Raw genomic sequence first — 15,746 nt, forward strand, 5'->3', positions numbered from 1 at the left:
TACCATGAAAGTGATTATGCTAATTTAGTTGGTTATGATAAAAATTGATCAGGACAAATTATAGTTTCTATGATTATGATAAAAATGGATATGTTGCATCAGTCATTACACAGCATTTGCACACTGTTTAAGCTATTTATATATATATTTATATATATTCATATATATATATATATGAAAAGAATAATGATATAGTGTCTAGGATTTGTTTTGAAGTACTTCAGCAAAGAAAAAATAGCAGAGATAAAGGAAATGTGAAAACCATTAATAATACTGGAACGTGGATAATGGCTATGCGGTTTATTTACCTAAATATTTTTAAAAATTTTAAATTTCCTCCTTCAAAACTAAGTTTATTCACCACGGGCGGACAAGAATAAAAACAGACGTTACAGAATACTTTTCAAACAAAGAAAATCATACTTGATTGCAGCTCAAATGACAAAAAGGAAAAAAAGAGGGATTAAAATGGAATGAGATAAATCCAAATGAATACTGAATAAAAAAACCATAATAATTCATTTGGGAATTAAAATACACATAAAATTAAGGTGTAAAAGCACAACTTCATACAAGTCAGAAAGGTGGTAAATGTTCTAGAAATTTGCACTGTATAGTACAAACAGTAATTGGACTTCTGAATGTATAAAGGGTATATGTATATTATGACCACTGGGATAACTGCTAAAAAGAGTAAAGAGTAGAAAAATAGCCCCCCAAAATATAATCACCCAGAATAAGAGGAAAGGAAAGAGAAAACATCTAACTGGCAAAAGAAAAAACCTAGTAGAATACCCGTACATTAAAAACAGCAGATTTAGGGGTGCCGGGGCAGCTCAGTCAGTTAAGCATCCAACTTTGGCTCAGGTCATGATCCTGCAGGTTGTGACTTCAAGCCCCGGGTCAGGCTCTGTGCCACAGATACAGGATTCTGTGTCTCCCTCTCTCTCTGTCCCTCCCCTGCTCTCTCAAAAATAAATAAACATTAAAAAAAAAAAAAGATTTAAAAACAAATACATCAGTAATTACATTAAATGCAAATAAATATTCCAACTGAAAGACAAAGTATCAGACTCAATTTAAAAAAAGCAACTATAGGGGGCGCCGGGTGGCTCGGTCGGTTGGGCGTCCCACTTCAGCTCAGGTCACGATCTCGCGGTCCGTGAGTTCGAGCCCCGCGTCGGGCTATGGGCTGGTGGCTCAGAGCCTGGAGCCTGTTTCCGATTCTGTGTCTCCCTCTCTCTCTGCCCCTCCCCCGTTCATGCTCTGTCTCTCTCTGTCCCAAAAATAAATAAACGTTAAAAAAAATTAAAAAAAAAAAAAAAAAGCAACTATAGGGGCCCCTGGGTGGCTCAGTCGGTTAAGCGTCCGACTTCGGCTCAGGTCATGATCTCGCGGTCCGTGGGTTCGAGCCCCGCATCGGGCTCTGTGCTGACAGCTTAGAGCCTGGAGCCTGTTTCGGATTCTGTGTCTCCCTCTTTCTCTGACCCTCCCCTGTTCATGCTCTCTCTCTGTCTAAAAAATAAATAAATGTTAAAAAAAGAATTTTTTTTTTAATTTTTTTTTTCAACGTTTATTTTTTTTGGGGACAGAGAGAGACAGAGCATGAACGGGGGAGGGGCAGAGAGAGAGGGAGACACAGAATCGGAAACAGGCTCCAGGCTCTGAGCCACCAGCCCAGAGCCTGACGCGGGGCTCGAACTCACGGACCGCGAGATCGTGACCTGGCTGAAGTCGGACGCTTAACCGACTGCGCCACCCAGGCGCCCCAAAAAGAAATTTTTTAAAAAATAAAAAAAGCAACTATAAGCTGCCTATGAAAAATAAAGTTCAAAGTAAAAGGAAGGAAAAATATCTATCCTATTAATAGTAACCAAAGAAAGCTGATACAAAGCATATAAATTTCAAACAAAGTAATTTTAGAAAAAATAGCTATCGGGGATAAAGAGATAATTCCTAATAATGAAAGATTCAATTCACAAGAAAGATTACAATCATTCTAAATTTGTATGGTAACTTCAAAATACACAAAATAAAAATTGGTGAAACTCAAAATTAAATATCCACAGGCACAGTGACAAGAATTTAACATAGTGATCTTATGAACTAAAAGAAACCAAGGAATTAATCAATAAAGACACAATTCAAATAACACATTTAGCAAATCCACCTGAATGGACATAGCACAATTTACCAACAAGTGTAAATATTATTTTCACATATTTATGGAATAGTTATAAAAATTGATCCTCTACAATTCCCAACACAGACTGCAAGACTGACAGAGTAATTTTTGACCATATAGCAATTTAAACAGAAAACAATAACAAGATAACTAGAAAATCCTCATATATTTGGACATTAAGAAGTTCATTTCTTTAATGTTACTTACTAAAGTTGAATATATGCAAAGCCCATGAAGCAATAAATCAACTACTACATTCATTTCCAAGAAAACAGCATATTCAGTAGTACTAAAAGCACCATAATTGAACAACCCAAATATCAATCAATAGTACACTTATCAACAGTGGGCACATAATTTTTTTTTATTTAGACAACAGAATCTCAAACAGCAATAAAAAACAACCAAGTATCTACAATGCACTGATATAGATAAATTTAACAATCGTAACACTGAACCAAAGGCAGACCAAAAAACACATAAATGTAATTTTATATTATAAATGTAGACCCTATCCAACAAGCATTCAGAAATGTATAACTAAGTGTTTATACAATGAAAGAAACACCAAGAAAAGATTACTCTAAACGTTAGAACAATGTTTCCCTTTTAGAGAGTAAGGGAGAAATAAGTGGAAGGGAACATGAAGACACTTTTCAGAGTGTTGGAAAAAAAATTTTTTTAATTTTTTGTATGTTTTTATTTCTGAGAGAGAGAGAGAGAGAGAGAGAGAGAGAGAGAGAGAGAGAGAGAGAGCGAGCAGGGGAGGGGCACAGTGAGAGAGACACACAGAATCTGAAGCAGGATTCAGCTCTGAGCTGTCGGCACGAAGCCTGACGTGGGGCTCGAACTCATGGGCTGTGAGATTATGACCTGAGCCAAAGTCAGACACTTAACTGACTGAGCCACCCAGGGAACTCAGAAAATTATTTCTTGATTTGGTGATCACAGGGACAGTTTGTTTTGTCATAAATTGTTGGGTTATACAATTGTTTTCTGCACTTTTTCATAACAGCATTATATTTCATAGCTAGTATGTTTTGAAAAAAGTAAACAGGAAGTTGAGAAACTATAGTCACCTTCTAGCACCTTATGATCACAGTTGACTTTGCACTGCACCTGGGTGGCTCAGTTGGTTAAGCATCTGACGATCTCAGCTCAGGTCATGATCTCGTGGTTCGTGGGCTGAGTCCTGAGTTGGGGTGTGCCCTAACAGAGTGGAGCCTGCTTGGGATTCTCTCTCTCTCTCTCTCTCTCTCTCTCTCTCTCTCTCAAAATAAATAAACAAAATTAAAAAAAAAAAAAAAAAAAAGACTTTGCCCTAACATTTAATAAAAACCCCTTTGCTGGTGATGGTTTCAGTCTGGGTGAAATACATATATGATTCATACTATCTCTGAAAATACAAAAAGCTGGTTCCATTGCTTGCTTTGTAGGAGATAAAAGGGAGTGTGAGGAATACTTCTCTTCTTCAAACCTAATCTGTGATCTATTACAAAATTTTATACCTTCTGAAAGCATTACTTACTCAAACACATGCATTTTAGATCCTTAATTTCAAGACGGTTCCAAAAGAGTCTGATTTATAACAAAAGAGTTCTCTGAAAGTGCAATTTCTTGTCACAGCATTTTTCTATTCCAATGTAAATGCATGTCTCTACAAAATGACTATAACAATCCAAGAAAGCAAACACAAAATTGATCCTTCTAGCAACCCATGTAAGATTTTAATTAAAAACTCTGAGGTAAATTACGTAGGCAAAGGATTTCACTTAGTAATTACTTCCACAATCGGAAGATATAAAATGATTCTGAATAAAAAGGTACTCAAAGAATTGATAATTTATATACATATATATACATACACACATAAACATTTATTTTTTTGAGAGAGAGAGAGAGAGAGAGCACGAGCTGGAGAGAGGGGCAGAGGGAGAGAGAGAAAGAACCCCAGGCAGGCTCCATGCTCAGTGCAGAGTGCGATGAAGGGCTCAAGCCCACAATCCCAGGATCATGAACCAAGCCCAAGTCAGAAACTCAACTGACTAAGCCACCTAGGTGCCCTGATAAATTTCTTCTAAAAACCCTTCTTAAAAGGTTTTGTGACTTCTCAAACTGTTTTTCCTTTCTGTTAATCTATTGAAGAAAACAAAAAGAAAACCACAAACACAAAACCACCAACAGAATTCATTCAAGACAATATTCAAGCTCTTCTGTAACTGTAATATAAAGATAAAACCCTAATATATTTAATTATAAAAATTTCACTTATTTGTGCCAACACAGAATTGTAAATAAACACTTATCTTACTTATAATGTGAGAAAAAAGCACAGAAAAGAAGGTTTATAAAAAAAAAAAACCAGAGCTCCCACTGATTATTCATTACAAACATCAATAATACCACATATTCAACACACTAAAATATTGGTTCATATGTCTGAAGGTGCTTTAAACTAGCTGGAAAAACAGTATTCCTTCTTCACTCTTCTCAACCTTCTCAACGATATTACCAAACATACTGTGAACTTTAAATGCAAGAAATAGCATTACAATGCCAAAACTGCACATAACACTGGTCAATAGTTGAGGAGTATTGAGGCTGGGTAAAGGAAATGCAGTCCCTTTTAATTTTCCCTTTAATTTTGTTTTGTTTGATATTTTCCAAATTAAAAGGCTTCTAAAATTGCACACATCTAAAAACAAAAGGATTTAAGACCGTGTTCTAGAAGGTAGGAAAAAAGTGCTATGAATTGACTTAGAAAAGAACACAAAAATACTTAAGAATTTTCCCTCCTATTAATAAGTTTCTATTAACATGACACCAAAGGAACTTATAAATAACATAAACTGATATTTAATTACTTACATATCACTTTGTATTTATGTCAGCATAAAATGCATAATAAAAAGAGTGTATAATAAAAGAAGGTATATACCAGTAAACGTACTTGCATCATCCCTTTCTATTCTGGTGCCATCACTAGTTGACACACAAGTAAAGTGCAGGGGCTCAACTTCTAGAAGTCCAGTGAGAGATGTGAAACTACCTTCGGCAGCTGTGCAACTACTGACCTTTCCATTTCCTATTGCAGAAAAGAGACAAGTTTTATGATATGTAAATAAATTTTAAAAAGGCAACAGTCCTATGAAAAATTATACCTGCTACTACAATTTTAATTAGACAAGATGTATAAACACACAATCCTCATACAGGGCCATTCAATTAATATGAAACAGCAACAAGTGATCAAGATTTTAAATGAATAAAATATAATAAAACAGCTACTAATATTAGCTATTACACAATCTGTTGAGTATGCATAAAATCAGAATACATTCTGTGATGTCAACTGTATAAATATGACACTAAATAAAAACTAAAGAAACATTCTAAAATATTATCCAAATTTATCTATAAATAAATCTTTATGTTTCATATATATTATCAATTTTCTAGAATGAGGACTACTACTTTATAACCATAGAAAAACCCCTGAACAATGCTGAGGGTGAACAATGTTGGGGGTGCCAACCCAGCGCAGAGTCAGAAATCCACATGTAACTTCTGACTCCTCCAAAACTTGATGACTTAGAGCCTACTGTTGACCAGAAGCCTTATAGGTAATATAAGAGATGATTAACATATACTTTTCATGTCTTATGTAATATATACTGTATTCTTACACCGAAGTACACTAGAGAAAACAAAGTGTTAATGAGAAAATCACAAGTGAAAATACATTTACAGTATTATACAGTACTATATTTATTGAAAACAGTTCTGCATTAAGAGGACCCACACACTTCAAACTCATGTTGCTGAAGGGTTAACTGTAGTTTAAGTTAGCACATGTAGTTGAAAAATTAAATTAAATTAAATTAATTCACATGATCACAACTATGAACAGTAAAACCACAGCAAGAAGGCCAGACGGAAGAACACAAAAGAATTAACAGTGTATGTGTTATGGAGGAAAAGAGTTATTTTTGGTATTGTCCAAATTTTCTGGAATTAGTACTGCTTTAAACAGAATTCCTGAACAGATAAAATTAAACAGAAACCAAAGATGGAAAGAATGGGGAGATACAAAAGCTAATAACATCTGAAGGATTAAATGTAAGACTAAATTGTCATGACCATGTTCTCTAACATTTCACTGGTGCACACCATAGGACCTTACATGTATTTAAAAAAAAAAAAAAAGTATTTATTGAGCGCTTACTTAATACAAGACATAGGAAATGCATTAAAAAAAAGACAGGCCTCAGTCTCATGAAACACATATTTGGTGTTAATAGGTTAGTAGGCATTAAACAACTAATCATACAATTAAAAAAAAAAGTGCTTACCCCACAACCCAGCATTTGCAGTAGTAGGTATTTACCCAAAGAATACAAAAATACTAATTCAGAGAGATACATGCAGCACCCCGATGTTTACAACAGATGATCTACAAGAGCCAAATGTCCATCGACTGATTAATGGAAGAAGATGTGGGGTATGTACATACATATGTACACACACACACACACACACACACACACACACACACAGGAATATTACTCAGCCATAAAAAAGAATGAGATCTTGCTATCTGCAACAACATGAATGGAGCTAGAAAGTATTACGTTAAGCGAAGTAAGTTACAGAAAGACAAATACCATATGACTTCCACTCATATGTAGAATTAAGAAAGAAACAAAGGAAACGATCATAGGGAATAAAATAGAGAGGCAAACCAAGAAACAGACTTTGAACTACAGAGAACAAACTGACAGTTGCCAGACGGGAGGTGCGTGGGAGATGGTTAGACAAGAGCAATGCAGAAAGACCAGTTAGAACACTATTATTGTAGTCCATATTCAAGATGACTGGCTTTCCTGTAATCATGTGATCACGGGGGGTAAGAGAATAGATTTGAAATATATGATGGTGTAAAAGAGACAGCCTCACTGTTGACAGCCTCACTGTGGAGGCTGAGAAAGAGGTATCAAGGATGACATTCAGATTTCTGATTTGTGCCAGTGATGCCATTAACTGAGAAAACAAATACTGCACATGGACCAATACCGAGGAATAAAATAACGAGACAATGATATGGAGACTTAGGTCATGATTTCTAAGTCCCTTCTCCTGGGTCTTCTTTACGGAATGTGCTACTCTAGCGAATTTGTTCCCTGGCTTGACCTGAGCTTTATGGTCTTCTCCTTACACTCTCTCCATTCTGAATCTGGTATACAGAAAGACACCTATACATCTAGTTCTAGCCGTTCCTCTGAATTCCACTCATAAACTAATGTGTCACTTGGACAGAGATAGAGCAGCATAAAATAGAGCCTAAGTCATCAAACAGAGGAAGACACATACATCCACAGCAACATAAGCCATTAAAAAGCAAGTAACAGACCAGTAAGTATGATCTCTTTCATTAAAAATGTTCATGAACACGTGTAGCAAACAAGACTACACAGCTAAGCATCCTGTTAACAAAGGTAATCTAAGACGGTGGAAAGGTTGGAATTTAGGCACTTCACATATTATTTACATTTCTGTATTTGATTTTTCTCATTTGCTTTTTCTCGCAATTCATCTTTTAAAGTAAAAGAAACTGAAATTAACCCCAAAATTTACTTCTATTTAATGTGGTAATTATCTTAATATATTTACCAAAAATTCTAACATTGTGGTTTATTAGCAACACTTGTAGTAAGTTCAAATGGAAGAAAACAAAAAATAAAATAGTCATTGCCTTATTTAACAAAACTAGATAAACACCAAATTATAGCACTTGGAAAGGTTATACAGTGTTATACACTCAATCCTAAAAGCATTCTTTCAGAAATGTAAACAAGAATACATGTAACACTGTACAAAGTTTATCTGAGTATGCCAGTAGATACAGAAAATTATTTTTCTTTCTGCATCTTTACTTATTATAATAAATATACATTAATTTTTATTTTTGATATATGAAACTATTCTTTAATTTTGGGGACATCAAAGGCATACCAAATAAAACTGAAAGGCTACAACAAATAATCAAATTTTAAATAGTCTCTTATGAGCATTAAAGTCATACTGACATGCAAGGAAACACAAAAAAACAAACAAAACAACCCTTGCAAAAATAACTTCAGTAATTTTTCTGAGGGGGGAGTTAAGAAACAAAGGCATTTTCATGATTCACAGATGTTAAGTTCTGAAGAATTTTAGTTTTTAAAAACAGAATGTCGTAACTACAATCTATTAAGTCAATGATAGCTTAAATAGAAGAAATAAAATTCAGAAATTCCTTTATGTTACTACCTGAAAGGACATCTGATAAATCAATTTCATCTGACTGGACACCAATGCTGCTGTTGTACACATTTTTACAAGAAGAGCCGCTCATTTCCAAATCAAAGAGGACTGGATCAAATGGTGAGCTATATAATCCATATCTGAAAAATAAAATAATGTCCTAACAATTTTCCTGTTGGCCATCTAATTAACAAATTACCTATTTACTTCCATTTGAAAGCAGTTTGACACAGGGCAAAAGGAAACACTAACCAAATTTAACCCACTAAATTCAATGAATCTCAGTTATGTTCCCTGGAAACCTATACTCCAGAAGATGTGGTGCCAGAGACTCAACAAATGTGATTCCAATAAACTGGTAGCTAATGAACCAAGATTGAATCTTCATCTGCAGACTGAGGCAAGGAAGACATATCAGGCACCCTTCCCTCAACTCCATCATTAATTACATTGACTCAGCAGACAGTACAAAGGCTTTGAGTAAAATCTGATCAAAATCAAGATTTCTCCTCTAAAAGATTAAAAAATCATCATGTTAAATAAAAATACTTCAAATACTGAAGATCAGGCAAGAACTCAAATCTAACCATTAGCTATTTGTTTCATTATATTGGAAGTTTTTAGAAAAATCAACCAGCAGATGAAGAATAATAGTTAAGGCCTATAAGCGATTTATAGAACTTCAACCACAAAGTTTGAACAGTAAAGAAATTATCTTATGCTTCTTCAATTAACAAGAAACACCACTTTTAAGTATTTTAATACAATTGGTCCTCTGAATACTCATCTTCAGGACTTTCAAAATTGTTAAAAGGAATTATTTCAGAGAAAAGAGAGGAAAAGAAAACCTTAGACTAATATTTGGAAAAAGGAAAAGCATTTATTAAATTTTTGCAGGCAAATATATATTTTAGCAATTCTGAGCAAAGCTGGTATCATATCCTGAAATATCCATTATTAGTCACTACGTATATTAAAATACCTTGTCTGAAGTAAAGCTTCCATTGGCGTTAGCCTGTCCTGTAACTGTTTGGACACAGCAGTAAGCAAAGATGCACAAGCTGTACTGCACCCAGCCAAATCTTCATCTTTAACATAATTCAGTAAGACAAAATACCAATAGACAGAACCTGAAAACAATAAAAGCAAATCAATGTTTCTTTTCCTCATTTTTCTCTAACAAAGAGAACATCATATTACATATTTATCAGTAAGTCCCTTTACAAAGAAGGACCACCTCTTTGGAGGACTCTAGGAGGATAGTGACAGGGAATCTCCCATTTTTTAAGAGGTTTATCAAGTCAACCTAGTCATTCAGGTTTTCACTAACTTGAGATGACTCTGAGGGACATTTTAGAATAGCCGGAAAAGTACAGAAAAGTCTTCCAAACGATCCTCCCTGAAATACTGTTTGGTTTATACTAAAATTTTCAAAAACAATGGATGGCAATGAGCTCCTAGCAAGTAAATATAGTTATGCTATACCGCCAGTTAGACACAGACCAACACAGCTCAAAAGATGATCATCATGGTGTATTCTAAGGCTCTTCTGTAAAATTTGAGATATCTAAGTACACCCCAGAATTTAAGCATCCTATCTTGAAGACCATCCTCAAAAAAAACAATTTTAAACTGCAAAGACTATTAAGTGAGCAATCAAGTCCAAAACATCCTACTCTGTAGAACATAAAGTTAACCGTTTTACCCAAAATATGTTCAAGTAAATATAAATAGATTCTTTACCCAAATTAATGATAATATAACCACTTATCAACTAACTTTGAACAGTTTTTTTCTATAATACCACAAAGATCAAATCCTTGTGAAATATATTTATCTCATTGAGACAACTTGTTGAATAAATTGATTATTAAACAAAAGACTGTAAAAAATGTCTACAAAAAGATAATGTTAGGTTTAGAAGGGCAAATTAGTAGCTCTTTATAGCAACTAAAATGGCACAAAACATTGAAAATACTTGTAAAATTTTTATTGCTTTATATATGTGCTATTTTAGGGGGACTGCTTTATAAAGTGCTACTTGATAACTACATTCATTCTTTTCTTTTTCTACATTCATTCTTGAATGGCATGTTTATAGTCTTCAGGTGCTTTAAAAACCTACTGGCCCCTTTTCTAGTTTGCCAAAGTCCCAGCAACCACACACAATACACGCACGGACCATTTTCCTTAGGTCATCTCTCTGCACCTGCTGGCATTTTAGCAAATTTGGGAAGATGTGATCTATAGTCTGTGAACAACCAAACAACTTAACAATTTGAATGAGGTATAGAAAATGTATGAATTGAGACGACTTGCTATTTACTTAACTCTCCCACTTTTCCAACCAGTATTACTGAACAGAGTATCTGCCCACCTTCTCACAATCTGCCAACCCTTAGAGAAGCTAGAGAAAAAAGAGGGGCTAACTGAGGGGAAAATGTTGACTACATAATCTCAAATATATTGTGAGATATTTCCTATGACTACTGTTATTTGTGAGTAAACTAATTTCACATACCACCAGTTGCTGCTGCAGGTAAAAATGACATATTCTCAAGTAAGGCCTTCAACAGAACAGATCCAAATCCTGGTTGACACGGGTCACATTTGCCATTACTGAAAAAATTTAGAAGAAAAAAACTTAAATGTATCACCCAATGTCTAAATTCAATCCTAAACATGCTGTAGTACCTAAAACTAAATTTTAAAATGTATTCATACAGATTACAAGAAAAATCTGCCTTAAAGCCCCATATACATGCAGAAAGAACACAAGGACTGATTATACTGAAGGTCTTTGTCACGGTTTTCCTTTGCATTAACCATTCTCTTCCCCAAAAAGGATTAACAAGCAGGCATAGGCATTACTGACTATCAGTTTTTAAACATTTCCTAGATGGTTTAAGTCTCAGGGTCTAGAAGAAAGGTCTACACAATGTTACAAATAAACCTGGTAAGAATGTCACGTAACAGGGAATAATGCCTCAGGTGAAGAATCAAACGACAATCAGGGAAGATAAAAAGTGGGGGAAGGGTTCCCCTTACAAAACTTCCCAAAATGCTACCAATAGGTAAAGAAGCCTGGTAGACTTCTTTTATTAAAAGACTTATGCAAGTCGACATTTTCCCCCTAAAAACCTAAAATTCTTTCTTAGAATCTCAATAATCCTCAGGGCACCTGAGTGGTTCAGTCGGTTTAGCATCCAACTCTTGATTTCAGCTCATATCATGATATCAGAGTTTGTTCCAGAGTTCAAGTGCCACATTGGGCCTCACGTTGACCTTGGAATTCTCTCCCCTCCCCTGCCCCTCCCCTACCCTTCCCCTGTTCGTGTTTTTTCTCTCTCTGAAAATAAGTAAATAAACTTAAAAAAAAACAACAAGCAACAACAACAAAAAAACCCAAGAGTCTTGGGCGCCCAGGTAGCTCAGTTGGTTAAGCATCTGACTTTCCTCAGGTCACGATCTTCTGGTTCATGAGTTTGAGCCTCACATAAGGCCATCTGGCACGCTCTTGCTCTCAAAAATAAATAAATATTTAAAAAAAAAAAAAAAAAGACTGAGTAACCCTCATCAACTTTCGAGACTTTTTTAACTTACGAAAATTCTTCTGTTATACATTCATTCACCAAGTATCAAATTACACTACAGACACAGCATCACCTATGAAACTATAGCTGCACCTACAAAGTGTACTTTCAACTTAAAAAACCACTAACCTAATGCACAAGGCTAGAAATCGGGCACACTTATGGGCTATGCTGCGTCCCGCCTCAAAGAAGCATACACGCACAATGTCTGAAAGACATTTTCGTGTTTTTGAAAGCAGGCTCTCATTTCCTTCTTTGGAGCTGCAAAACAATAGCAGATATTTAGACTCATCTTGAACTTCTACTCATAATCTCCAAATAGCTATCATCAGTTGTTAGTAAAATCTTAATTATTAACCTTCCAGGTCCATTCGAATGTACTCCAGCTAACCAACAAAGGGTATCCAACACAAGGCTCTGGGCATGTTCTGTGATTTGGCCATCATCTGCTTTTCTACAAAGCGTGTTAAGAAGCTTCTCATGAAATTCTGAAAACTGTAACATAGCACATCGTTGCACTCTAAAAAACAGAAGATATAAACACATTAACAACCAAAATAGAACAGTTATGACTAAACCTACCACAACCTGGTTGGTTATTTGAAATCATGAATATCACAATTTATTTTTTTTTTTTTTTAAAGTTTATTTATTTTTGGGACAGAGAGAGACAGAGCATGAACGGGCGAGGGGCAGAGAGAGAGGGAGACACAGAATCAGAAACAGGCTCCAGGCTCTGAGCCATCAGCCCAGAGCCTGACGCGGGGCTCGAACTCACGGACCGCGAGATCGTGACCTGGCTGAAGTCGGACGCTTAACCGACTGCGCCACCCAGGCGCCCCGAATATCACAATTTAAAATATGTTTTTGAAATTAAATATTAAGAATGGAATGTTGACCTATTAATTTAAGGTTATGGTATTAAAAGGTCAAAACAGCATATAAGCAATACTTCGTTTATAGAAAGTTTTAAAAGAAATGAAGTTTACAATAATGTACTATATTCTGACAAAGAGTGAATAAAACTTCAAATTATATTTATGTCTTTCCTCGTTCTACAAATATTATATTCCTGGTATATACCAAGCACGTACAGATACCTGGGATAAACCAATGAAGTAGAAAGATAATTCATACCCTCATTGAGATTACAAATACTTAAGTGAAATGGAGACCAAACAAAAATTTTCAAGTAAAAGATTTAAAAATTTTATGTGTGGGGTGCCTGGGTGGTTCAGTTTGTTAAGCGTCCAACTTTGGCTCAGTCATGAACTCGAGGTTATTGAGTTCAAGCCCCATGTCGGGCTCTGTGCTAACAGCTCAGAACCTGGAGCCTGCTTCAGGTTCCGTGACTCCCTGTCTCTCTGCCCCCGCCCTGCCCGTCCCCCGCTCACACTTTGTCTCTCACATAAATAAACAAAAATAATTTTTTTTTTCCATTTTACGTGTGTGTGTTAATGTTTATTAGAATTCATCCTTTGTACATTTATTACCAGGAGAATAGCAGAAGAAGGAAATGAGGTTACCTTTCCTTAGAAATTGAAGTTTTCTTAAATCTTCGAATGGTGACTGAGACCTCTTGCAGTAAGTCACAGCCCCGGAGGTTCTCAGATTTGCGGGCGCTACTTGAATTTTCATTCTTAACGTTAGATGATTTTTCCTAAACATACAAAAACAAATAACTCAATGAACAACAAATGAAACTAAAAAAGCATTTACCATTTAAATAAAGTTTTTTTAAAAGGAAAATAACTGTATTATGACTATCAAAACAGAAATATCAAATTAAAATGAAAGCTTTTACCCTCATATTCAGTAAATGACTAATTTCCCCCAGTATTTATAACGGGGAAAAAACAAAGTGGCTGTTTTAAAGGCAATAACCCAATGATTATAGATTAGAAAGCCAAAGTCCTGAGTCCAAGTCCCAGCCACAGCACTTAGAAGCGATATGAAATATGACAGCTCCCCATCTCCAAGGTTCACTCACTTTCAATATGAAAAATGGAGATAATAATAGCACCTGCTCTGCCTACCTCAGAGTTATTTTGAGGATTAAATCAGATAAAGTACACAGAAGTCCTTGAAAAATTGGAAGACCTATACAAATATAAGATGATTGGTGTTACTGATATTGCTATTGTTGCTTATGAATAATGATGATAGAGAAACAAAAATCTCCAGAGTTCAGGAAAATCCAAGATTAGACAATTATGAAGAGACTGCATGGTACATAGCTAGTTGTAGAAAATCAACCTTGAAATTAGGATTTATCTCTAACATTACTCCCCAACTTCTCTTCCTGCATCCTCCCAAATGTTTACCCAAAAAAAAGTGGTGAGTTACCAGTAAAGGACATAGAAACAAACTCTAAAACCTAAATAAAGAGGTATTATGGTCTAAAACAATTATAAAGGGAAATATCTGCTAACAATTAGTCTGCTGAGCATACTTTATAAATGCTTGCTTACAGTTAATTCAAAATAGATTCTTCTTAATTGTATATTTAAAGTCAGTCACTGCAAGGAAAAATTATAAACAAAGTGTCTATTGAAAAATCAATAAAGGGTCATACTACTTCAAGAGTGTGTCAGATCTTGTCCACCATGTCTATAATAGCACTGCTGTAGTTCAAAATGGCACAGCTTCATACCTTGCCTGCTGCAACTTTTGCCAAGAGTGAAGCAAGTGAATAACCCTTGTTACTCTGGTGTTTTAAGGATGGAAGTCTTACTACCGGGCGTATACCACCATTACAGATCTCATCGCTTCCTCTTTCATTTACTGCCTTGACGTGGATTAAAAAGGAACGGTATTTTCCTCCTGCCATACCTAGAGGAGACAACACAGAATGGGAAACATAACCAAATCACCAAAAGAACGAATTGTTTTTCACCTTAACAGAGCAAGTTATGTAATTAATTCCACAAATTTTCAAATTATTGAGTCTCATCACTGAATAACCTTCCTATGTTGGTAGCAAAATAACAAAAAGCACAGGGACTATACCAACAACAGAAGACAGAAAATTCTGACTAATGTTACAAACATTTTGCATATCTTTCCCTGGCGAAATGATACATTTTAATAACATTTTGTCAACTATGGGAAAAACACAAAGATAAAACTACCTTTCAGTGAGCACCACTGATCGATAATGGAAGGTATCATTCTGTGAATGCATCCGGTCCTCTTACACACACACGCACACAGACATACGCACATATACACAAGCACAAAAAGCACAGGCTTTGGCGTCACGACCTGGGTCTGAGTAATGGCTCAGTTATTTATTAGATATGTGCCCGATAATCTCCTGTGGTTCAGTTCCTTCAAATGTAAAATGGGAATAAGGGTACCTACCTCAAAAGTACCTAAAACACAATTGTGCATGGCACAAAGAGAGCACTCAATAAATACTGGTCGTTACTATCACCAGTACATTTTGCTTCCTTTTAACTAAACTGAGATCATACCACACAATCCATATGTAAAATATACTGCAAAAATAACCTCAAATTAATACACTCACCAGTAAACCATCAGCCTATTGTATCTCACAGGTATTAAATCGTTCTGTAATTACAAAAGCTACCTTTGTTGTTTTCCACTGATCCACCTGCCTACTGTGCTAACATTACACTGTTATAATCTTATTGTTGTGT

At 35.3% G+C, this 15,746-nt stretch overlaps 1 protein-coding gene across 1 annotated transcript in view; it reads right to left on the bottom strand.

Moving 5' to 3' along the window:
- Positions 1-15,746, bottom strand: part of BIRC6 (baculoviral IAP repeat containing 6) — a 226,416-nt gene that overhangs the window by 144,226 nt on the left and 66,444 nt on the right. The window contains 8 exon segments of the mRNA XM_032592785.1: positions 5,124-5,270; positions 8,495-8,628; positions 9,471-9,618; positions 11,010-11,107; positions 12,211-12,342; positions 12,440-12,601; positions 13,608-13,741; positions 14,735-14,913. Of these exon segments, the coding sequence (XP_032448676.1) occupies positions 5,124-5,270; positions 8,495-8,628; positions 9,471-9,618; positions 11,010-11,107; positions 12,211-12,342; positions 12,440-12,601; positions 13,608-13,741; positions 14,735-14,913 (1,134 nt within the window).

The sequence above is a fragment of the Lynx canadensis genome, chromosome A3 (assembly GCF_007474595.2).
Source record: "Lynx canadensis isolate LIC74 chromosome A3, mLynCan4.pri.v2, whole genome shotgun sequence".
In the NCBI taxonomy this organism is placed as follows: Eukaryota; Metazoa; Chordata; class Mammalia; order Carnivora; family Felidae; genus Lynx; species Lynx canadensis.